The 23,530-nt window shown below is 35.9% G+C and overlaps 1 protein-coding gene across 1 annotated transcript in view; it reads left to right on the forward strand.

Annotated features, from left to right (window-relative positions):
• Positions 1-20,833, forward strand: part of LOC142344041 (leupaxin-like) — a 142,550-nt gene extending 121,717 nt beyond the window's left edge. Inside the window, exons 4-7 of the mRNA XM_075395520.1 lie at positions 2,517-2,999; positions 5,366-5,539; positions 8,420-8,668; positions 20,079-20,833. Of these exons, the coding sequence (XP_075251635.1) occupies positions 2,517-2,999; positions 5,366-5,539; positions 8,420-8,668; positions 20,079-20,357 (1,185 nt within the window). The 3' untranslated portion in view covers positions 20,358-20,833. The remainder of the gene's footprint in view (positions 1-2,516; positions 3,000-5,365; positions 5,540-8,419; positions 8,669-20,078) is intronic.
• Positions 20,834-23,530: the final 2,697 nt, after the last annotated feature.

Genomic DNA, 23,530 nt, shown 5'->3' on the forward strand with positions numbered 1-23,530 from the left:
ATCTTCAACCCACTCGGGAAATCCTGTCCGAAGATATTGCCGGATGCATTTAAGTATCACGAATCAATCAAAAATGTGAAATACAAACAACGCGTTATAGAGGTAGAGCACAGCACTTAACACAGGAGACCATTAACACAGCAGCGCAGGGCCTGTAGCAATAAACGTTCTCAAAAGAAATGCTGCAAAGTTTATCTAAAAGCGCTGGGAACCGTACGCTGATGTTAAATAATGCCTAATTCGGATCAAAATAAGCTTTGCTCTCCTTCGAATTTGTTTTCTCTGCCTGAGGCCAGGTAGGTCACTGCCATGAAAGGAATGTCCTACGCCATATGTCACGCGGGACGGCTCAAGAGCTTCTGAAGAATTTCCCTACATACGCCTGAGTTTTGAAAGAAACCCCTTCCAAGTTATATCTTTTTTCAATAACCACATTTTGCAACGTCGACTAAAAATACAAGCGTAAGTACTCTGATGCGTTCTGTTTATGTACTGTTTTCAGCAGTTCTGTTTGATCAAATTTTTGTATACGGATTACTACAATTTACCTTTTTCTCATTTAGAGGTCGGTGTTATGGTTTCGGCCGTTGAAAATAATCTAGTTTTTTTGTATAAAAAACAAGCCGAGAAACAAAATGGCTGTTGTAGAATGCCCGCTACTAATTTTTAGTATGTACTATTGGAGTTTGATGTCAAATCAGCTACCGGTCGATTTTCTTCAATTATCTCAAAGCCCACCTGTCGGGGACCAATTTTTTTGGTGTTCTGTTAAGGTAATCGAAGACTTTTTTGAAAAACAAAATTGGGTTACTTATCGGTAAAGTAGAGACAAACGAAAAAACGTCAAAGGCTGATAGTGTATTGAATTTTCAGCAAGTCGTTGCTATGAAACACAACTCGTAAATTCAAATTTTAAATCAATTTTTGGTTTTGTGTTTGTCATAGTAACCTGGAAATTGTGGTGCACATTGCTCAGAAAAAATTAATGCTCATTTTTGGAAATAAGTGCTTATAGTGGCTTAATGCTTTCACCAAAGATAGTTTTGGATAAACCGTACAGTAAGAGCTTACTACGGCTCTATAAGAAAGCTAGATATCGAGCTAAGAATGTTAAGTCAAACAGTTTGCATGAAAATTACACGACAATAATTGCTTTATATTTCACTTCATTGATTTTAACGAGAATATCAAAAATCAATTAGAAAAGATAACAAGCTAACGTCCGGAGAACCAGCTAGTTGGGAGGTAGCTTGAAAGGGACTAAAAAATCACTAGGGGCAGTTTTTCTCAAGGACTTTTTTGTTTTGTGTGATTCAAAATCATTCACAAGTGTGCGCAGGTGAACTCAAGTGGCGACAGTTCACTACATAAAGTCAAATGATACGTGCGCCGAAGTTGGTGTTATTTTTTCACTTCATTTCTTAAAGTGGTATATAATCACCTCTAATGACGTTATTTGAAGCCCCTTACTGAATTTTGGTCCCATTCAAGCTACCTCCCACAGCCCCCCTCTTGACTGAAGTAGGCTGCAATCCATTAGTGCTCCTACTAGTTGTTCGAGAATATTTTCGACGTTAGTTGGTTATATTTTCTAAATGATTGAATTATTCTCGTTAGAATATTTCCAATTAAGTGATATATAAGCAATTATTTTCATGTTTTTTTTTTCATGCAAACTGTTTGACTGAACATTGTTCTAGAATATTCTTTCACTCGTTTGAGCCATATGACTTTTCGTCAATGGAAACGGGATGAAAAGTTAAAGCGCGAGGGCTTTAGGTCAATATGCAGCTTTCTTTTAGAGCCGTATTAAGCTCTAAGTGTACGGTTCACCCAAGTTTTTGAGCAAGTGATTCAAAGCCAGGCACAACAAAACTAATATCTCCACGGTCGTTTGAGAGAAATTTAGACAGTAGTCGATTACTTTAAATTGCCCTTAAACGAATTTGTAGCTATTATATTAGCTCTGCTATTGTTTTTATGCTATTTTTGTACTACAAGCTTTTCGTTTCATCGTTTTGTCTGACTATTTAGCTTTTTGTCCTGAAAACGGGATAAACAGGTAAAGCCCGGAGTTTCTCTTAGAGTCTCTAGGTTTACTGATCTCTAAATATGCGATTCACCTAATCTGTTTAGGAGATATAAATTCATGGTTTGGAGGGCAGTTTAAGGTGTATACTGAACTCATAAGCAGTTAAGGTTAACGAAATGACAGGATCATACAAAATGGCGGAGAATGGAGATTCTCATGAGACTTTGGGTTTCATTGAAACGTGGTTGTTTGATTACTGATATTTGTCTTGTTAGGAATTTTTTGTTATGGTTTATACGCTGTACAATAAGGCATTAGTTTACATGATTATCACCAAAAGGTTTAAAACGCCGTATTTGGCTTGATTATCGTTGTTTAAACAAGTTTCATGCATCTTCTGCATTTTTTCGTATGCAGTTGTTCACCTATACAAATGAGACTTTGATGAAAGCTTTCAGATTTTAAGCTAGAGGAATTTTTTCAGGCCCGTGTCTCTGCACCCGTTGGTGCTGGTGATGAAAGTGAAATATACGATGTTGCGACAGTGTCTAACTCTAAAGGCAAACAAACAGGTGAATCGACGACCCATCCTGAAGATATTTATGACAATGCAATATATGATAATGGTTTTGACGCCTATTCTCCTCAGAAACACACCTCAGATGTTGACAGAAACGTGACCAATTCTGCTAGCAGAACTTCACACAATTCTGACGGTGGTTTTGTTTACTCGGACCAAACAAACAATCATTTTGACCGTATGAACGTGGCCAACAACGCATTACGCGAACAAACAGAATTAAAATGGTCGCATGAGAAACTGAACGGTGGCCTGTCTAACGACTTTCCCTCCAGTGGTGACTTGCAGGAGTGTTTTGACGCAGTGACCCATAAAATGGCCTCTATGGGAATTCACGCTCCCAGCAAGGGAGTTTGTGAAAAGTGTGGAATGACTATACATGGACAGGTTAGTCCAAATTTCCTATAGGTATGAAGAATTCCTCATTGGACTTCTTCATTTTGCCCAAATGGTTTTGAAACAGAGTTGGAGTCTTTTCCGTTTATGCCCCTCCCCCCCAGCTTAGTCAGAGCATTTTATCCCCCCCCCCCCCAAACGCACGTACCATTTTTTTACATAAGAATTTACTATGTAATGGCCTGCTCTAATGGCTACTTTTTCATTTTGGGAAAATAGTTCTTCATTTCTGGGAGTCTGAGTTGTCTGCTTACTGTTCCATCTTTAAATTTTTTTCGAATCTCAAGTTTCTGAATAAAGCCTGGTATATTTACAGTATGTTGTCAAAGCACATATCAAAAATGTTACCACACGGCTGTGTTGTTATTGCCATCAAAACTTAGGCTGCTCTGGTGGAGCTAATTAATTGCTCTCGAACGAAGTTTGAGGTAATTATTGTAAACGTGTTGATCTTTTTTTCTATGCAAAATTTTCGCTTGACCATTTTTGCGCTTTTGTTCTAGAACATTCTGCGATTTCGCAAGTGACTTTTTCAATCTTCTTTTCTTCATTTTGAGTGATTTCAGTTGCTCTCATTCTGAAATGAAGTTTGTTGCTTTTTTAAAAGTGATTGTTAGCGGTTGAGTAACAGCGCGGTTTTAGCTTAGTGGTTAAGATGTCTTACTGCTATCCTGGAGGCTACGTGTGCGAACCCCTAGCAGTTCCCAGTGTTTGCGCCCAGAAAATGTTGTAGGCTACACTTCTAAAAAATTGCCCCCGCCTATCGTTCCAGAGCAATTTATCCGACATTGTTTGTTTTTGAATTGCATTCAAAGTTTATAGCAATATACCTGGTCTTGAAGAGGAGTATTGTTTTCTACATGTTTTTAGGACTCGAGGAGAGGTATTCGAGAAGTGTCTTTTTAATTGCTCTCGAACGAAGTTGGAGCAATTATTGTAATCATTTTGGTCTTTTTTATGCAAAATTTCAACAGTGACTTTTACAGTAACTTTTTCACGCTTCACTTCTTCGTTTAGAGTTCTTTCAATTGCTCTCATTCGGGAATGAAGTTTGTTGCTAATATAATTGCGGTTTATTCTCAAAGCCGATGAAGCTTATTGGTTAAGATGTCTGACTGCTATCCTGGAAGTCTTGGGTTCCGAGCCACTATGAGTTCCGAGTTTTTCCACCCATGAAAAAATTTCCAAGCTACACTCACAAAATTAAATTTCCCTCCACCCGACATTCGACATCAGTTTTTGTTTGATTGTTGAACAAATTTTGAGAGTGGAGCAAAAAGGTTTTCTTGTTCATATCACCGTTTTGGACAGAGCGAGAAATTGAAGTGGGCAAAAATTTGCTATGAGGGTTTTGGATAAGAAGACCCGGCGCTTCTTGGGGTTTCGGGAATTCTTTATGCTTCTTAGCTGAAGCAATTTCGTTCCTGGAATTTTGGGCTATTTCTTTTCGAAACTTGACTTCTGCTTTAGAATGTTGTCTTCTGTTTTCGAACATTGGACCTTAACAGCAGCTGAGTTTCTGATTTATAGTTACTGGGAACTGCGTGTCAATCTCAACATACCGCCCAACCCCCTGCCTACCACCGAAAAACCTTTCTTTCCCGCCACGTACCCCACGATATCTATCACCCCCCCCCCCCACACACACACACAACTACACACCCAATTTGCTGGAATAATCGTTTTTGTCTGAATATTTGACTTTTCGTCCTTAAAAACGGCATGAACAGGTAAAGCACGGAGAACATTAAGTTTCTCTTAGAGTCTAACAGTTTACTAGTCTTTTAAGTATGCGTTTCACCAAAACTGGTGATGTTAAGGGTGGTTCCTTGAGTTTTGCCCCCTCCCACTTACCCCCCCCCCCCTCCCCCACCGAAACAAGATTTTGTAGCGACAAAAATGGCTTGAAAGTAAGGATCTATTCTGTTTCGGCCCACAGTGTTTTTTATGACCCCAGTTACAAATTATATGTTGTTGTGCAGCACTTTACTATGTAAGAAAATAGCGCGTGCACCTAGGGGTCAGAAAAAATTTATGCTAACAAAGCTGGGGGGAACAGAATAGATCCGAAAGTTGATTGACTACTACAGGTAATAACTGTTCTAGTAAAGAAACAGTATTATGCCACTGTTTGAATTATTGTTATTGGGCGGTGAGGATTGCAACTAATTTGCACCTATTATTCACTTAGTTTTTCCTGAAGTTTTAGTCAGGGTTTTATATGGCCCAAAAATAGTTTCATTTGGATATTCTATTCCCTGGTTTCTCTTAAGTGAGTCAAAGATTTTTGCACCCTTAAAGTATTTTGAGCCTTAAGTTTCATCTGAAGCGAGTGGAACTATTTCACTTGTTAACAGATAGTGACTGCAGTTGGGAAGCTGTGGCATCCATCGTGTTTTTGCTGTGTGTTGTGCATGAAGCAACTTGCAGGTGAGGATTTCTACGAGAGACACGGGGAGGCATTCTGCGAAAGTTGCTACCAACAGAGCTTCGCCCCCAAGTGCCACCAATGCAATCAACCCATCATTGAAGTTAGTCTGCATCTCTCTCTCTCTCTCTCTCTCTCTCTCTCTCTCTCTCTCTCTCTCTCAGTAATATGTGGACACATTTGATCAAGTTAGAGACTCGGCAAAATTTTTTCAGGCTTTTTGTAAAAATTATAGCCGATTACGTGTAACAATTAAAATACGTAGCAGGACAAGTCCTGAAATACAATCCAAAAAGTTTGCTGAAAAACTGCGTTACCCGACTATCTAAACAATTGAAAAATGCCAGTTAAAAATAAGGGAAACAATATCACAAATTAAGCAATTAAATTAACCGTTAAAAACATGGGAAGTCTGCTTTTGTGGATTTGAGCTTATGCTCCCTCAAAGATTCAAGAATTTATTTTTTATCGTTAAGATATGAAATCTTAAGCAATGAAATTTTGATTGGCTTGAAGTGACCCCCTAAATTTTTATACGTAATATTATAAAGACGTGCAATCCTTATTTTGTGGACCAATTTGTCTTTTCAAGTGACTTTTGCTCCCTTAACTTTATAGTTTTGCGTGATTTTAATTCTGTCTCATTCACTATTTTACGCAGCTGAACTCATGTGGCTGCAGTTCATTACTAAATTTCAATTGAAAAGTGCGCTAAAAGTGGTGTAATTGTTTTCTAATTAATTTTTATTTTTTTTTGTGATTACGGTGGTATATAATAACCTCTAATGGAAATCTGACTTTTCACGTGACCTCTAATTACGTCATTTGAAGCCCCCGATAGTGAATTTGGTTACCCCCCCCCCCCCCCCACCTTACCGAAGCAAGCTGCAATAAGTTAGAGCTACCACTAGTCCTTCGAGAGCAATTCTTCTTAGGTTAATCGGTTGTTTTTATTAGCTGAGTGTAAAAGATTTGGCTTAAGATATAAGATGAACAAAACATTTTTTTTACAAATAAGTTACGAAACTATTTTGGGAAGCAGTTTTTTTATACAATACTATAAATTAAAGACCTTGGGCAACTGAAATGCGTTAGGCAATTTTTCGGACTATTTTTGGGGGGTTTGGTTTGTTCAAAGAGTTCAAAATCGATCAAGAAAAAGTGTCCTTTGTTGATGAGGTCGTGGCAGCATATTAGGTCCCATAATTGACGCAGATTGTCTTGAATTCGCGAAAACGTTAGCTCAGCTGAAGCTAATTTTGGTCTTCTAGTGTTTTATGTGGCCCTCATAGATATTCAAGTTTTTTAAACATCCCATCAATTTTGAAGCTTAAATTCAGCTAAATTTTGTAGAGATTTTCTGGCAAAAATTTACAATTGCTCTGATGATTTTTTTCTCGCATTAATTCATTGTTCAAATCTTGTTTTTTTTTAAAAAAAAAATAGTTGGGTTGCTCTATTTAGCTCAACTCATAGATAATTTTGGGTGATTGCGACCACGGATAGACCTGCGTTACTCTATTTTGTCATTATTTTAACAAAAAGCTGCTTTTAAAGTGCTGAATTTAATATCAACCAATCAGAGCACGAAATAGTCGGCTTTAAATTTCATATAGCATTCTGCTCTGCACCCGTTCGGCTCTACCGGCGTCCTCCTAATTGTTATGGTCGTGTCTCGCGTTTAATGCAAAAGTTCTGCTTGACTGTTTTGACTGCTCCACTAGAATGAAATTATCCTTATTTGTTCTCAAAGAAGTTTCAAGTAGTTATTGTAGTATTGTTTTTTATACAAATTGTATGCTTGAGCGTTCTGGCTTTGAGTTACTTTTACCTCCGCGGCTTTTTGAGTTTCACACTCTCGTTGACATTTTTAGCAGATTAACTAAATTAGCGCGTTTTTTTTTCACTATAAAAGAGCCACAAATTTTTCAACAGTGTTCTATGCTAACATCTAAGTACGTCATTTGAAGCCCTTATTGAACTAAGTAGTATACAATAGAATCGAGTGAGTCCCCACCAGTCGTTCGCAAGGAGTTTTTGACGTTGGTCGGTTGTTTTTTTTGGGCGCTGACCTCGTTTTTGGTTATTGTTTGTTCTTTGTTCAATCGGTTGTATAATTTAATCTTTTTCATGAGGCGGAGGCTAAAATTGTTTTGGAAAACTTTCGCAGTTTTTTCGAGAGTATTTGGTTTTGTTTAGCTAGTTGAAAATTGATTGTAGTGATAGAATTTACGTACTCTATTCTTACAATTTTTTGTTTCGAAATACGTGATTATTGGCGTAGTTTACGTATTCACATGCTTTTACTTGATAACGCATTTCAGCAAGCACAAAGAAAGTTCGGATATCCATTTTTTGTTGCTTAAGCTACACAACTGAATTATCCGACATTTTCAGAATTTTCCATCAACGTTCTTATAATGTGGCTCATAACCAGGGTTCGCGGCGTTCGTGAGAAAAACCTAAGAATCATTTGCAAGCTTAGATGCCAATTATATAACTGGGAGAATTTTTTCTGACCGCAGTTACCATTATAATTACAGTAAATGTGTCTCGACATTAACGCGGAACCGTCACTTGAAATGAAGACGAATCGGTTTTTCTATTTTAATGCAAAGGCTTCATGTTCTGAAGTTTGCAAAACACCCGTGATTTTTAAACAGTTTTTCCTCAACAAAACAATGACAAAATGTTCTACGAGGAAAGGGGAAATAGGGTAACTTAGCTGTAAATAGGGAAAATATTTATATCCATTAAACATTGATATGAGAAAGAATTCGTCAAAAATCAAGCAGACAGTCTCAAAACACCCGCAGGGGGCCAAAAAGTGTTCTTAGTGCTAGGATACTATAGAGAGGAAGGAGTAAATCTAGTTTCATTCTGCTGTTTTCCCTCACCATTGTATCAAAGTAATAATTTTGTTTAGTAGAGTCCAAAATTAAAAACGTGTGCTAGGTACATATGAACGGGTTTATGTTCTTAGACCTTCGTCTCTGCTCTGGATCAGAACTGGCACCCGGAATGCTTTGTGTGTAACGAATGTCACCTTCAACTGGGCGAGGGGGAGGTCAGTTACCACGAGGGCCCAGATGGCAAAGCCTACTGCAGTGAGTGCTACTCTACCCGTGCTGCTCCTAAGTGCAGGGGGAGGAAGTGTGGGGGACAATTGATCCATCAACAGTTCATCTCTGCACTGGGGGGTCAATGGCACCCCGAATGCTTCGTGTGTTCTGTTAGTTACTTTGTTCTGTTTCAGACAAATAATTGTTTTGACAGATAACGTTTTAATAGCTGCGACCGCGAACTATTATTGGCCATCTCTTGTTTAATTTTTTACAATCCAAAGGATTTGGATTGTGTTGGGGCGCTCACTTTTTTTAATAGCCGCACAGCGATAGCTGGGGCTATTATTGGCCTTATCTTGGTTTTTTTTACGACTCGAAGAGGAGTATTGGTTTTCTCTCGATTTTTACGACTCGAAGAGGAGTATTGGTTTTCTCTCGGTTTTTTTTATACAGGAAGTAGATTTGTTCACGCGGCATTTCGACCTAAAAGCGAAAGTGCGAAAAGCTGTCTTGGTGAACAGATTTTCGCTAAGCGAGAGAAGTTTTTTGATCATGCGCTGCGTTTAGTGAATGACTTTTTGACTTTGAAAAGTAGTTTTTGACTGAATTGCACATATAGATGTAATTTTTTACAATCCAAAGGATTTGGATTGTGTTGGGGCGCTCACTTTTTTAATAGCCGCACAGCGATAGCTGGGGCTATTATTGGCCTTCTCTTAGTTTTTTTACGACTCGAAGAGGAGTATTGGTTTTCTCTCGGTTTTTTTTTACAGGAAGTAGATTTGTTCACGCGGCATTTTGACCTAAAGCGAAAGTGAGAAAAGCTGTCTTGATGAACAGATTTACGCTAAGCGTGAGAAGTTTTTTTTATCATGCGCTGCGTTTAGTGAATGAATTTTTGACTTTGAAAAGTAGTTTTTGACTGAATTGCACATATAGATGTAATTTTTTACAATCCAAAGGATTTGGATTGTGTTGGGGCGCTCACTTTTTTTAATAGCCGCACAGCGATAGCTGGGGCTATTATTGGCCTTCTCTTGGTTTTTTTACGACTCGAAGAGGAGTATTGGTTTTCTCTCGGTTTTTACGACTCGAAGAGGAGTATTGGTTTTCTCTCGGTTTTTTTTATACAGGAAGTAGATTTGTTCACGCGGCATTTCGACCTAAAAGCGAAAGTGCGAAAAGCTGTCTTGGTGAACAGATTTTCGCTAAGCGAGAGAAGTTTTTTGATCATGCGCTGCGTTTAGTGAATGACTTTTTGACTTTGAAAAGTAGTTTTTGACTGAATTGCACATATAGATGACCGTTTTTAGCCGTTTTTTCGTCTGAGTGGCCCAATTTTTTTGCTTTTAATTTGGTTTCTTGTAGAAATAAATTTTATCCGATATTATATTGAAATGTTAACCTCGGAATTTGATACCACAGTGTTTTGCGGAGCATAATTCTTGATTTTTTGTTAATTTTTGGCTTTTTTTATATCAATTTCTTCATTTTTGGACCTTTTAACCGTCTTTTTGTCAAAAATCAGTTAATATGGCAACTTCTCTTTGATAATTCCTATACTCAACACCTCTTTCTACCTCGATGTAATTTTGTTTCATAAAATTGTACATGCTAATCCGATTTTGGTAGTTTTCGATTTTCGTGAGTTTTTTGTTTGTATTTTGGTTGTAATTGCTAGAAAAAGTTTTTTTGTGAAACACAAGGGACTTCAATTTCATTTCAATGAAAATTCAATCATTTTTTGGCGTTAAGTTTTGAAAAAACAGTTGAAACTTTAAATGCAGTCTTAACTTAAAAGTTCTTTGACCATTTTTTTTGCAAAATGTTTAAATGTTTCGTATTTATGATTTCGGCTTTTTTTTCTTGTTTTTTGTTCTTTTCAGGAGGATAGATCTTTGTAGCGGATGACTAATTGTCTTTTCTATGTCTTGAATGCTGAACAATGAAATGTATTCTTTTCTTGAATTTTTTAAATTGATTTTTAACTTTCAAAAATCAAGAATGTCTTTTTGTTACGGTGTTCCTTACATTGTGCCCATATTTAAATTCTAGTTAGTATCATTCTAGTTTTGTCCTGGTGCCTACATTCATTTTAGGTTTTTGATTTGTAAAAATGAATTATACCAGCTTTTTTTTAGATTTTCGTCATTTCTTTAGTTTGCAATTGATTTCATTCAACATAAAGCAGTACTGAGAGTTTGATAGCAAGCTTTTTCCAAAATTTCCACTTATGTCTAATTACTACAGCTTTCTTCAGGCCTCGTTTTTAATTAAAACAATTTTTGGCCTTTGAATATTCTGCTGCTTATGTCTTTTCTGTGAACAATTTTTTTTTGATTTAGTATGAAATCATGTTGTCCAGCTTATGTACAAGAAAACAGGTGTGTGTTGTTTTTTGTCTTAATCGCAGTGATTAAAAGTATAATTATGGGTGTTTTCTGATTCGTAAATTTGGGCTTTCCATTTTGAAAAGATTTAACTTAGTTTCTAAGATTATTATCTGCCGTTTGCTGTCGCGATCTTTTTCAGATTGGAATCATGAACTATTTGATGGCTATTGATAACCCTGTCAGTTTTTTCAGACTATCAGTTTTTTGACCACCTTAATTATTTTGTATTTTTTAACGTTACCAAACGGGTTCAATAATATAAAATTTTGCTGTATTTTGTCTCTCTTGTTGACAGTGGTTTAAGTTTCGCTAATTTTTAGAGCAGACCTGAAGAGTTAGTGAGTTAATGGTTTAATACAAAAGGTAGTGGCTTCCGTTGCAATTATGGTTTTGTTAGTGAAGTTCTGACGCTTCGAGTCGCTTCCGGAATTCTTCCGGCTATGTTCTTAAGGTTTTTTTTACCGGAAGTACTATTCGTTCAGACGATGTTTTGACCTAAAAGCGAAAGTGAGTGAAATTGCCTTGTGAACTATTTTTTTCTGAGCGAGAGAAGTTTTTTGTGGTGGTTTTTTGATTTTTAAATTTGAGCATTCTTTTATTATCTGCCGTTTGCTTTCGCGATGTTTTTGAGATTAGAATCATGAATTATTTGAGGGCAATTGATAGCACTGTCAGCTTTTTCAGCCGATCAGTTTTTTGACTTTTCTCATTATGGACTTTTTTAACGTTACCAAACGTTTTCACTAATAAAATTTTGCTGCATTTTGTCTCTCTTGGTGATAGTGGATTAAATTTCATCAATTGTGAGATCAGACCTGAGGAGGTAATGAGTTAATGATTTAATATAAAAGGTTATGGCTTTAGCTGCATTTAGGGTTTTTTGTGAACTTTTGATGCTTCAGTCGCTTCCGGAATTCTTCCGGCTATGTGTTTTTTTTTTACAGGAAGTAGATTTATTCAAGCGACATTTTGGCCTAAAAGCGAAAGTGAGAAAAGGTGTCTTGGTGAACAGATTTTTGCTAAGCGAGAGAAATTTTTTGATCATGCGCTGCGTTTAGTGAATGACTTTTTGACTTTGAAAAGTAGTTTTTGATTGAATTGCACATATAGATAACCGTTTTTAGCCGTTTTTTCGTCTGAGTGGCCCAATTTTTTTGCTTGTAATTTGGTGTTTTGTAGTAATGATTTTTATTCGATGCTCTATTGAACTGTAAACCTCGGAAACTAATACCAGCAGTTGAATATTCAAAATTGGCACATATTTCTTGATTTTTTACTTTGGATTTTTTTCTAGTAATTTCTTAATTTTTGGATCTTTCAGCTGTCTTTATGCTAATCCAATTTTGATAGTTTTTTTTCCAATTTTTCTGGTTTTTTTGTATTTCGGTTTTAATTACTAGAAATAGTCTTATTGTGCAACATGAGGACTTTAATTTTGTTTAAATCAATATATCAATTTTTGGCAACCATTTTTTGGCGTTAAGTTTTTGAGAAACAGTTACATTTTTTTCATAATTGCAGTCTCAAAATTTTTTTAAAATTTTTTATTTTGCAAAATGTTTTAATGTTTTGTATGTTTGAATTCTGCTTTTTTTTTGTTCCGTTCAGGGGATGGATCTTTGTCTCGGATGACTCATTGTCTTTTCAACGTCTCGAATGCTGAACAATGAAATGTATTCGCTTTTCTTGATTTTTTGTATTTGATTTCTAGCTTTCAAAAATCAAGAATTAGTTTTTTTGTTACGATGCTCCTAACATTGTGTTCAATTTCATCACATTCTTGTTTGTATTATTCTGGCATTGTCCTAGCACCTACATTTATATTCGTTATATTGATTTCTTAAGTTGTTAAAATTCGAATCATTTCAGCTTTTTCTTAGATTTGTGTCATTTCTTTGGTTTGCAAATGATTTCATTCATCATAAGGCAGTACTGAGAGATTGTTAAAAACCTTTTCCAAAATTTCCACTTATTACTATTTATTGCATTTTTCTTCCGGCCTTGGTATTACTTTAAAACGATTTTTGGCCTTTGATTATTATTCTGTTGCTTGTCTTTCTATAATTAATTTAATTTTTGAATTAGTATAAAATCATGTTGTCTAGAATATATACATAAATGAAGGAATATATGTCGTTTTTGTCTTATTTGCAGTGATTACAGATCTAATTGTGGTGGTTTTTTGATTTTTAAATTTGAGCATTCTTTTATTATCTGCCGTTTGCTTTCGCGATGTTTTTGAGATTAGAATCATGAATTATTTGAGGGCAATTGATAGCACTGTCAGCTTTTTCAGCCGATCAGTTTTTTGACTTTTCTCATTATGGACTTTTTTAACGTTACCAAACGTTTTCACTAATAAAATTTTGCTGCATTTTGTCTCTCTTGGTGATAGTGGATTAAATTTCATCAATTGTGAGATCAGACCTGAGGAGGTAATGAGTTAATGATTTAATATAAAAGGTTATGGCTTTAGCTGCATTTAGGGTTTTTTGTGAACTTTTGATGCTTCAGTCGCTTCCGGAATTCTTCCGGCTATGTGTTTTTTTTTACAGGAAGTAGATTTATTCAAGCGACATTTTGGCCTAAAAGCGAAAGTGAGAAAAGGTGTCTTGGTGAACAGATTTTTGCTAAGCGAGAGAAATTTTTTGATCATGCGCTGCGTTTAGTGAATGACTTTTTGACTTTGAAAAGTAGTTTTTGATTGAATTGCACATATAGATAACCGTTTTTAGCCGTTTTTTCGACTAAGTGGCCCAATTTTTTTGCTTTTAATTTGGTTTCTTGTAGAAAAAAATTTTTTTCGATACAATATTGAAATGTCAACCTAGGAAATTGATGCCACTGTGTTTTGCAGAGCCTGAAAATGCGTTTCAAGTTGAAAATTGGCACATAATTCTTGATTTTTTGTTAATTTTTGGCTTTCTTTCTATTAACTTCTTCATTTGTTAGATCTTTTAACCGTCTTTTTGTCAAAGATAAGTTAATTTGGCAACTTCTCTTTGATAATTCATATACTCAACGCCTCTTTCTACCTCGATTTAATTTTGTTTCATAAAATTGTACATGCTAATCCGATTTTGTTAGTTTTTCGATTTTCGTGAGTTTTTTGTTTGTATTTTGGTTGTAGCTGCTAGAAATAGTTTTTTTGTGAAACACGAGGGACTTCAATTTCATTTCAATGAAAATTCAATCATTTTTTGGCGTTAAGTTTTGAAAAAACAGTTAAAACTTTTTCATAAATGCAGTCTTAACTTAAAAGTTCTTTGACCATTTTTTTTTGCAAAATGTTTCAATGTTTCGTATTTATGATTTCGGCTTTTTCCTATTTTTGTTCGTTTCAGGAGGATAGATCTTTGTATCGGATGACTAGTTATCTTTTCTATGTCTTGAATGCTGAACAATGAAATGTATTCTTTTTTCTTGAATTTTTTAAATTGATTTTCAACTTTCAAAAATCAAGAATGTCTTTTTGTTACGGTGTTCCTTACATTGTGTTCATATTCTTCTTATTTTAGTTAGTATCATTCTAGCTTTGTCCTGGCACCTACATTTATTTTCGGTATATTCATTTTTTCAGTTGTAAAAAATGATTGATTTCGGCTTTTTCTTAGATTTTCGTCTTTTCTTTTTTTGTTTGCAATTGATTTCATTCAACATAAGGCAGTACTGAGAGTTTGATAGCCAGCTTTTTCCAAAATTTGCTTTTATGACTATTTACTGCAGCTTTCTCCCGGCCTTGGTATTAATTTAAACGGTTTTTTGCCTTCGAATAATCTTCTGCTGCTTATGTCTTTTCTATGATCAATTTGGTTTTTGATTTGGTATAAAATAATGTATAGCTTATATACAACAAGGAACAGGTGTGTGTTGTTTTGTGTCTTAATCGCAGTGATTAGGAGGGTAATTATAGGTATTTTCTGATTCTTAACTTTGATCTTTCTTTGAAAAGATTTAACTTAGTTTCTAAGATTATTATCTGCCGTTTGCTGTCGCGATCTTTTTCAGATTGGAATCATGAACTATTTGATGCTTTTGATAACCCTGTCAGTTTTTTCAGACTATCAGGTTTTTGACCACCCTAATTATTTTGTATTTTTAATGTTACCAAACGGGTTCAATAATATAAAATTTTGCTGCATTTTGTCTCTCTTGTTTACAGTGGTTTAAGTTTCGCTAATTTTTAGAGCAGACCTGGAGAGGTAGTGAGTTAATGGTGTAACAGAAAAGGTAGTGGCTTCCACTGCAATTACGGTTTTTTTTAGTGAAGTTTTGACGCTTCGAGTCGCTTCCGGAATTCTTCCGGCTATGTTTTTTATTTCGTCGTCGCGATTTTTGTTACGACCATATGACGTCACAACCACTTCAAGTCTGCTTTTTTTTCATTCATTCATGCAATTTCAACTAGAGTGCGTGCATGACGTCATTTTTCGCTCTTAGTGGAGCGAGTTCTTTTGTTCATTTGCGTGATTAAATATTTGGTCACACTTGACTTACCTCACTCTCAAAAATGACTTCCTCACTTTGAAATTGACTTTTAATTACTTTAATTCAAAGAGATAAGGTCAAATGGGTGTGTGTCACTCTAAATGAAGGATATTTGAGAGCAGCCAATAGAGGCAGCAAAAACTTATACAGATTTTTAATCAAAATATATATCAGCCTTCAATGAAAAGACGAATTTTTTGGTCTGTCTTTTTTACTGTTTTTTTTTGAGACTGCAGATCTACGAAGCTATTGTGGCTATTTTTTTGGCAATCTACCAGCTATGTTTAAGATCTGTTCACACTTTTGAAGTCAATCAGAAGTCAAATAGAGTGGGGATTTTAGTCACACTGGGGCAGTGAAGGGTGCGAGTAGGTTTGAAACGTTATTTTTCTACTACTACCTTCAAAACTACCTTCAAAATGCATTGAGAAATTGGTGTTCGAACAAATTTTTGGTGTTTTTGAGGGAATTTTTTGAACGTGCCGCAGTTTGACCTGTTAGCAGTTTATTTTCTCTTGTGTACTTTTGAATTGTTACACAAGTGTTATAATTGTGCATATTTGCAAGTTTGTCTGAATCTTTCAATGGTCAGCTACTGCTTTTCATGACTTTGACGCTATTCATTCTCATAAAATGTAATCCATTTTTGACTATTGTCTGCATTTTTGTTGCTTATGTCGTCTTGGCACTTAGACTCGTTAATGTGAGGTCTTGTCGATTGCTAATATGATATAATTGAATAAAGTTACTCGTTTGATGTCTTAGCTAGTGGTTTCTATAGTCTTGAGTCTATTTGTTTTCAAAAATTGTTAGCAAATTTATGAGTTCTTTTGACATTATTGATTTTCATTTTGATATTTTATCACCTAGTCTAATTTAGACAGGTTTTATCGGTTGCTGATGAGGCATAAGTTAATCGTGTTGATGAATCAATTCTTATGGTCTTGTTTTTTGAATTAGCGACTAATTGTCTTTAAACAAATTTGGTGAAGTTATGACTTTTGATTACTTCTTGCTCATTTTGTTGTCTTATCACTGAGTCTCATTCAGACAGGTTTTATTAATTGCTAATGGGGCTTAAGTGAATCTTTACTGAATCAATTTACAGCTTTTGGTGTTTATGGGGCATAAATAAATAGCTAATTCTTATGAGGCGTAAATCAATTCTTATGAGTCATAAAAAAAGCCGGTTCAAAAATTAAGGCTGCTTTGACTTGTTCAAAATATTAGAGAATTTTTGAGTTTTACTGGTTTTAAATTGCTCTGAAACGGAGTTTAGCATTTATATTAGTCCTGTCGGTCTTTTTTGCGATTTTTCGCTTGACCGATTTTTCGTCTGACGCTTTTGACTTTTCGTCCCCAACAACGTGATAATCAGGTAGCGCTCAGCGGGCATTAAGTGCTCTTAGAGCCTTTCAGCTCTGTTTTAGCTCAAACTGTTTTGGAGACTTGTACTTATGGTTTGAAGCGCGGAAGAGAGGTTGAAGACACCCCCACTGTTGACCCCCCCCGCCAATATTGCAACACCCCCCCCCCCACACCGTGCCAACGTGCTGTTGCCCCTCCACCCCACTGTTGCCCCTGCCTCTCCATCAGCCCCCGGTGCACCCCGCACCCCCACTGTGGCTACATTCGGACAACCGATCGCTAAAAACACGCAATTTTATACTAATTTCAACAGTTTTTTTTCAAGCTTTTAGAAAATTTGTCATTTTTTCAGTTTTTCAGTTCTTGGTGTCAAGGAACCCCCTCTAGGTTTTTATAATAGGTTCTGCATAGTTTCTATTGGTAATGGAATGATTTCAACATTTTAACATTTTTTTGACAACGTGCAAATTTTTTCAATTTTTTTGACATCTAGTTTTCATTATTCAGGGTTTTACAGACCCAGGGGCCAGAAAACCTCCTTAAAGGATTCATAATAAGTCACTGCATTTTTCATTGTCCATGGAATAGTTTGAAGTTTTTTGTCACAAATTTTAGCAACTTTTTTTAATAAAATTTTCAATTTCAAGTTTTTTTTGAAAATTTTTGTCGGTTTTTAGGTTTGTCCGGCCTCAAGAACCAAGAGAAGTCCTCTAGGGTTTGACCAGAGGTTACTGTACAGTTTCTAAATCTAATGGAGTGTTTCTCAAGATTTCAACATCAAGAAATTTAGCATTTTTTTTCACAAAACTTGCAATTTTTTTTTTATTTTTTTGACATTGTCATTATTCAGGATTTTCAGCCTAACAGAAAATCTCCGTCAGAGTTTGATAATTAGTTACATGAAAATGTTTTTTGGCCATGGATAAGTTTTCAACTTTAATCACAATTTTTAGCCGTTATTTATGCAATTTGCAATTCTTTTTTATCTTTTGAAATTTTTGGACATTTTTTTTTAGGTTTCTTCAGCCTCAAGAGCCACTTAACGTCCTCTAGGGTTTGACTATAGGTTACTGCATAGCTCCTAGATGTAATGGAATGTTGTTCAAGATTTAAATATCAGCAATTTTAAAAAATAAATATTTTTGCAATTTTTTCAAGTTTTTGAATCTTTTTGGTTTTTTTTAAATCATTTTTCCAGCACCAGGGTCCTAGGGACCTCCTCCAAGGTTTGATAATAAGCTGTCAAATAGTTTATAGATTAATGGAATGGTTATCGATATTTTAATGACTCCAGTTTTAGCAATTTTTGGGTAAAATTGAATTTTTTTTTCAAATTTTCGGAAAATTTTTATCATGTTCCATGTTTATGGATCTTTATGAGCCAGTGAAATTATTTAAAGCTTGAAGTAGGGATACTGGATAGTCTCATGAGACAATGAAATGGTTTTGAAGATTTTGTTATCTCGAATTTTTGCAAGATTTTGTTAAAATTTGCGATTGTTTTCAAAAAATTTTTAATAATTTTTTTTTCCGTTTCTGAGTTTAACGGTCATTACTCCGCCTACAAAGCTTTTCAAGTCTTGCAGATTGGTTACTTGACGTAACTCCAGAGACAAAAAGTAGTTTTGAACATTTTCACTGCGAAATCTGGAAGATTTTCTTTTAAATCTTGCAATATAATGATAATTTTTAAAATCAGTTTTTTATTTGATTTATTTACTAACAAGGATAGAAAACTAAAAGTTGAAGATTCAAATCAAGCTTAAGCTAGCCTCACTAAACCGCGGCTAGCTACTGAAGAAGGCAATTGCTCGCCGGTTTTTTGAGAGCAATTCGTCTCGACCTTAGTGGGTTATGTTTGTTCAGTTTGTCCAGCTGGTGATTTTGTCCATATTGGTCATCTTATCAATTAGTTTAATTGATGACATGTCATATCGGTTGTTTTTGAGGCACAGGTTAATCTCATTGGCGAGAGTCCTCAGCGGTGGTTTTTCTTTGAGCCTAATGTTCTGAGTTTTGGCCGTTTTTGTTGCTTTTGTGGTGTTGTTGCTTATCCTCAAGAAAAGATCTGATTGGAGTTTAAGTGAGGAGCTTTTTTGGTCAATTTTTTTTAGCTTTTGTAGCCTGTGTTTAATGACTTAGATACTATTTGTTTTTGATGTTATTTGACGGTAACGATTTGCAAGAAGATCTGTCATTGATTCCCGCAAGGCTGTTTGCGCATCATGAAGACGATTAGTGTCAATAGTTCTGTACATTGTCTCGGAAAATGATTGATGTCTTTCTAATTTTTGATTTATTCACATATATGATCCTATGCTTTGTTGACTGTCGATGTTTGATATTGCTGGAAAACTTTTGATGTCCTGTTAGTTAGTAATTTTATTTTTGGATTATAATTCAGGACATGTCCTGCTGTCTTTTGTTTCATTGTCGAGATTAATTTTGAGTTGTTTAAGGTATTGATCACACGTGGCTTACCTCTCTCGGAAATGATTTTCATCGGACTCAACGATACTTTTGCTTATTAATTGATCTCTAACGAAGTTTGAAGTAATTATTGTGAACGTGTGGGTTTTTTTTACAGCAAAATGTGTGCTTGACCATTTTGACTTTTCGAGTGACCCTTACGGTTTGCGCCCCTTACTTTTTCGTAATGCGTCATCTAAATTTCTCTGTTTCATAGCTTTAAGCAGTTGAACTCGAGTGGCGGCAGTTTACTGCTAGAAGTCAAACAAAAAAGTCTTTTTACTACTAGTGTCAAACTTATTAGTGGTTCTAGTGATAATATTAACCTCTGATGACGTCATTTGAAGCCGCCTTAGTGACTTTAGTTACCCCCCCCCCCCGACTGAAGCAGGCTGTAATAGATTTGAGCTTGCTCCCACTAATCGCTTGAGAGAAATGCGACGTTAGGGGGATTTTTTACTTGAAGGAAATACGAGTTTGTGGCACTCCAATTGAAGGTTAATCGGCGGAAAGCTGATAGAAACAACAAACATAATAAACAGTCTGTTCTATATCAAAGTATGAAATCTCAGTAGTTATAAAAAAGGACTGAATATATGCATCTATAATTAATATACGCCTTTGGAATAGCATGTACTTTAGAAGGCTAAACGTACCTTTTTTAATCCATTTTAGCTACATAATCAGTTTATAAAATATTTTGTATCTAAACTTACAGATGACCGAAGACAACAAAGTGGATACAAAAACGGCGAGTACTTAAAAATTAATGTTTAGGTTATAAGTTTCCATTAAAAGAATTGTTACCTGAAAACTGATCACAATTGCAAAAGTGAGAGAAAGATTGTTTTAATTACAGGAATGCAATGTGGAGTTTGCAAGCAGTGGAAACTTCTTTGAGTTCGAGGGAGACCCCTACTGTGAGCTGCACTACCACAAGAAGAGAGGTTCCCTCTGTCTCAGGTGTTCTCAGCCAATCACAGGCAGGTGCATTACAGCCATGGGAGGCAAAAGATTCCACCCTGAACACTTTGTGTGCGTGTTCTGCATGAAACAGTTGAACAAAGGCACCTTCAAAGAGTACAAACAGCAACCCTACTGTCACCCCTGTTTCATCAAACTGTTCGGAGGTCATTAAGTTGACAATCCCAGGGTTCAAAACCAGAAGCAGCCCAATTTATGTATGGTGGATGTTACAGTTTGTCAATGAAGATAATCAATTAAATAGCGCATCTCGAAAAATCTTAACTGTTGATCGAATTCGTTGGTTGAAAACTGTGCCCCATAAAAGCGACAATAATCGCTTGCTAACAATATTGCAATACGCAGCCTGGCACCTTGCCTCAACATATATCCCCAATCTTGCTCTTCTATTCTTTCACCTATTCTGAAGTTTTAATATAATAGTCAATTTTAATTAAATAATCTGCATACTTTTATTGAATAGGAAATGTTATCATAGATTGAAAAGCTAATTATTGTTCACTACTTTTGCATGACCTCAAGTTGTTCTATTTGTGCTTCTTGATTCTGTTCCAACAATTAGAGCTGATTATTGATTCTGTTACAGTCTTGTTAGCTTATTCGCGCGACAATTTACAATTCTTTCATTGATTTCTCAAATATTCTGAAGTTATTATAGTTCAGCTGACAGGACTAAAGTGGAACAGAAGCAATTTTTCTTCCGCGTTATCATAAATTCCGTAGTTAGGTTTTGTAGAACTTTTTGAATTTCTTAACAGTATTTGCTACGTTATAGACTGAGACTGAGCACAAGGTCTTGAGGCAAGAACTATTATTAATTGCTTTCAAACGAAGTTTAATGCAATTATATTTGCCCTGTGGTCTCGTCCTCAAATTTTTCGTCCTTAAAAACGGGATATACAGATAAAGCCAGATATACAGATAAAGCAGTTATGTTTAATTGCTCTCAAACGAAGTTTGTAGCAATTATATTAGTCATGTCGGTCTTTTTTAATGCAATTTTTCGCCTGCCCGATTTTTCGTCTGACGCTTTTGACTTTTCGTCCTCAAAAACTGGACAAACAGGTAGCGCCCAGCGGGCATTAAGTGCTCTTAGAGGTTGAGACACGCCCCCCCCCCCCCCCCCGTATTGACCCCCCACCCCCAATATTTCCTCCACCCCCCACCGCGCTGTTGCCCCCCCCCCCCAACCCACTGTTGCCCCCCATCAGCCCCTGGTGCACCCCCCCCCCCCCGTGGCTAGCTACTGACGAAGCCAACCGCTCGCCGGTCGTTTGAGAGCAATTCGTTAGTCGGTTAAGGTTAAAAATAATTTAATGGATTACAAACGAACTCAAAAGTAACTTAGTTTAGAAAGTTGAAAAGTTCTTTCGATAAATAGGACCGTTCAACAACCTTTGTAAGAACTATGCGAAAAACAAGACGGAGAAATCATTTAATTGAATCAATGATACCAAACATAAGGCTTCCAAACAGGCTATTTCATCCAAGATATTTCGCTTAAAATTTTTGCGTCTGACCTTTTTGACTTTTCGTCCCTAAAAACGGGTTAAAGAGGTAGAGATCGGAAGGCTTGAAGTTATCCTAGAGCCTTTCGGCTTAATAGACTCTAAGTACGTGATTCACCGAAACTGTTTTGGAGATATAATTTCATGATGTGCAGTGCGGTTCTCAGTCTGCTCACCCGCCCCAACATTAGCCCAACCCGCTCCACCCCAATCCCTGCGCACCGTTCCGGCGGTCTCAACTCACAGTGCGCTAATTTTTTGGTGGTCAGACGTGCTTTCACATTGACTTTTCCTCTTTTTCTACTTTAATAGCATGGTTTAAGAAAAAGGTACCGTAATTGAAGGATATTCGAAGACAACTTTACAGTAGACGAGTCTAGTTCAATTAGTGACATAATCTGTAAAAAAAACTTTTGCAACTAGTTTTTGATATCTTATTCTTTTCAAATGTTTTTGAGGGCCTCTAAAGCTTTTGCAGCTACTTTTGGCATTCTTTGAGCTATGATTTTGTTCCTCTTTTTTGCTTATATATTTTTTTAAAGCTTCAGTTATTTGATTGACTTTTCCCACGCTTGGGTATTTAATGCCGATGTGTGACGTCTATATTTTTTGTCATATATAGCGTTGATTTTGGCTGAGAGTAGACGTGACAGTTTTTCAAACAAAGAATTTTTAATAATTAAACTGGAAAATAGTTTTTAGCAGACATGCTTTAAGTACGACGTTTTATCGAGTGCAATTAAGGAGTATAGTCAATTTTGTTTCTCTCATTCAAGTGACTTTCGATTGTCCAAAAAGTTGGAAAGTCATGCATTGGATGAATTGCTGTGCATGAAATTGTGGCATTATTGGAGCCAGGTTATTTTACATTGATGCATTGGGAAAGCGGCAGCTAATACTGGACTTGTTGTTTTTAATTTTTTGTCCATAATTGTCAGTATCTTTTTTTTACCTGAACTCAGCATAGCTATTTTAGCTGTTTATTGGCAACGCGCCGTAATTGCAATATTTTCTAAACTCTTTTGCTTGATAATTTTTTAGTAGCCGCTAGGCGAATGCGGCTATTATTGAAGACATCGTGGTTTGTTACAAATCAAAGAATTTGAATTTTATTGGGGAGCTGTCTTTTTTTAAAAGATCTCTTCACACATTTTCATGATTTGTGAAGTCGAATTGGAGTAGTGATTTTGGTGACGCCGATACAGGAAGTGGACCGAAAAAGCGAGTGGTTTTGCGGCGTGAATTTTATTCACTCGATTTTTAAAGGTGAGAAAACGTTGTTTGAACGGAAATTTGCTGTCGTTAGTGGAAATGGAACCAAGACACCAGGAACCTGCTACAATGCACTAACAAATGACGTAAACTTAATCTATTTATCAAATTCAGGTGAAGAAACAATAAGCACTACTGCTGAACAGAGCGGACTGGATCATGGCAATTGCCTACAATTGTATTTCCAGTCACGTACTATACTGTAAACAACAACCTCACAACAGATGAAAGAATCGAATTGTACTCAAATCCGCTATATGGCACAAATGCTAGCGATCACTCACTTCAGAGAGTACTTGATCCGGGAAATAGCTGTAACTCACAACAAATTGAGGCGCCTTGTGGTGCAGAATCAATTAGAGACGAAAGATCTTTACGCCAAATTATAGGTTTTTCCATTCAAAAAGATACAAATGGCGCGCAGACAATTTGTTTTCAAAAAAATCAACAGCAATCAGATGAAAGCAGAAATACTTAAATTTCTTGAAATACGCCTAAGTGTAACTGGAAACAATAGACAAGTGTAAAACAACTGCATTTTCATTGT

Source organism: Convolutriloba macropyga, chromosome 1, assembly GCF_964194025.1.
Source record: "Convolutriloba macropyga chromosome 1, txConMacr16.3, whole genome shotgun sequence".
Classification (NCBI taxonomy): domain Eukaryota; kingdom Metazoa; phylum Xenacoelomorpha; order Acoela; family Convolutidae; genus Convolutriloba; species Convolutriloba macropyga.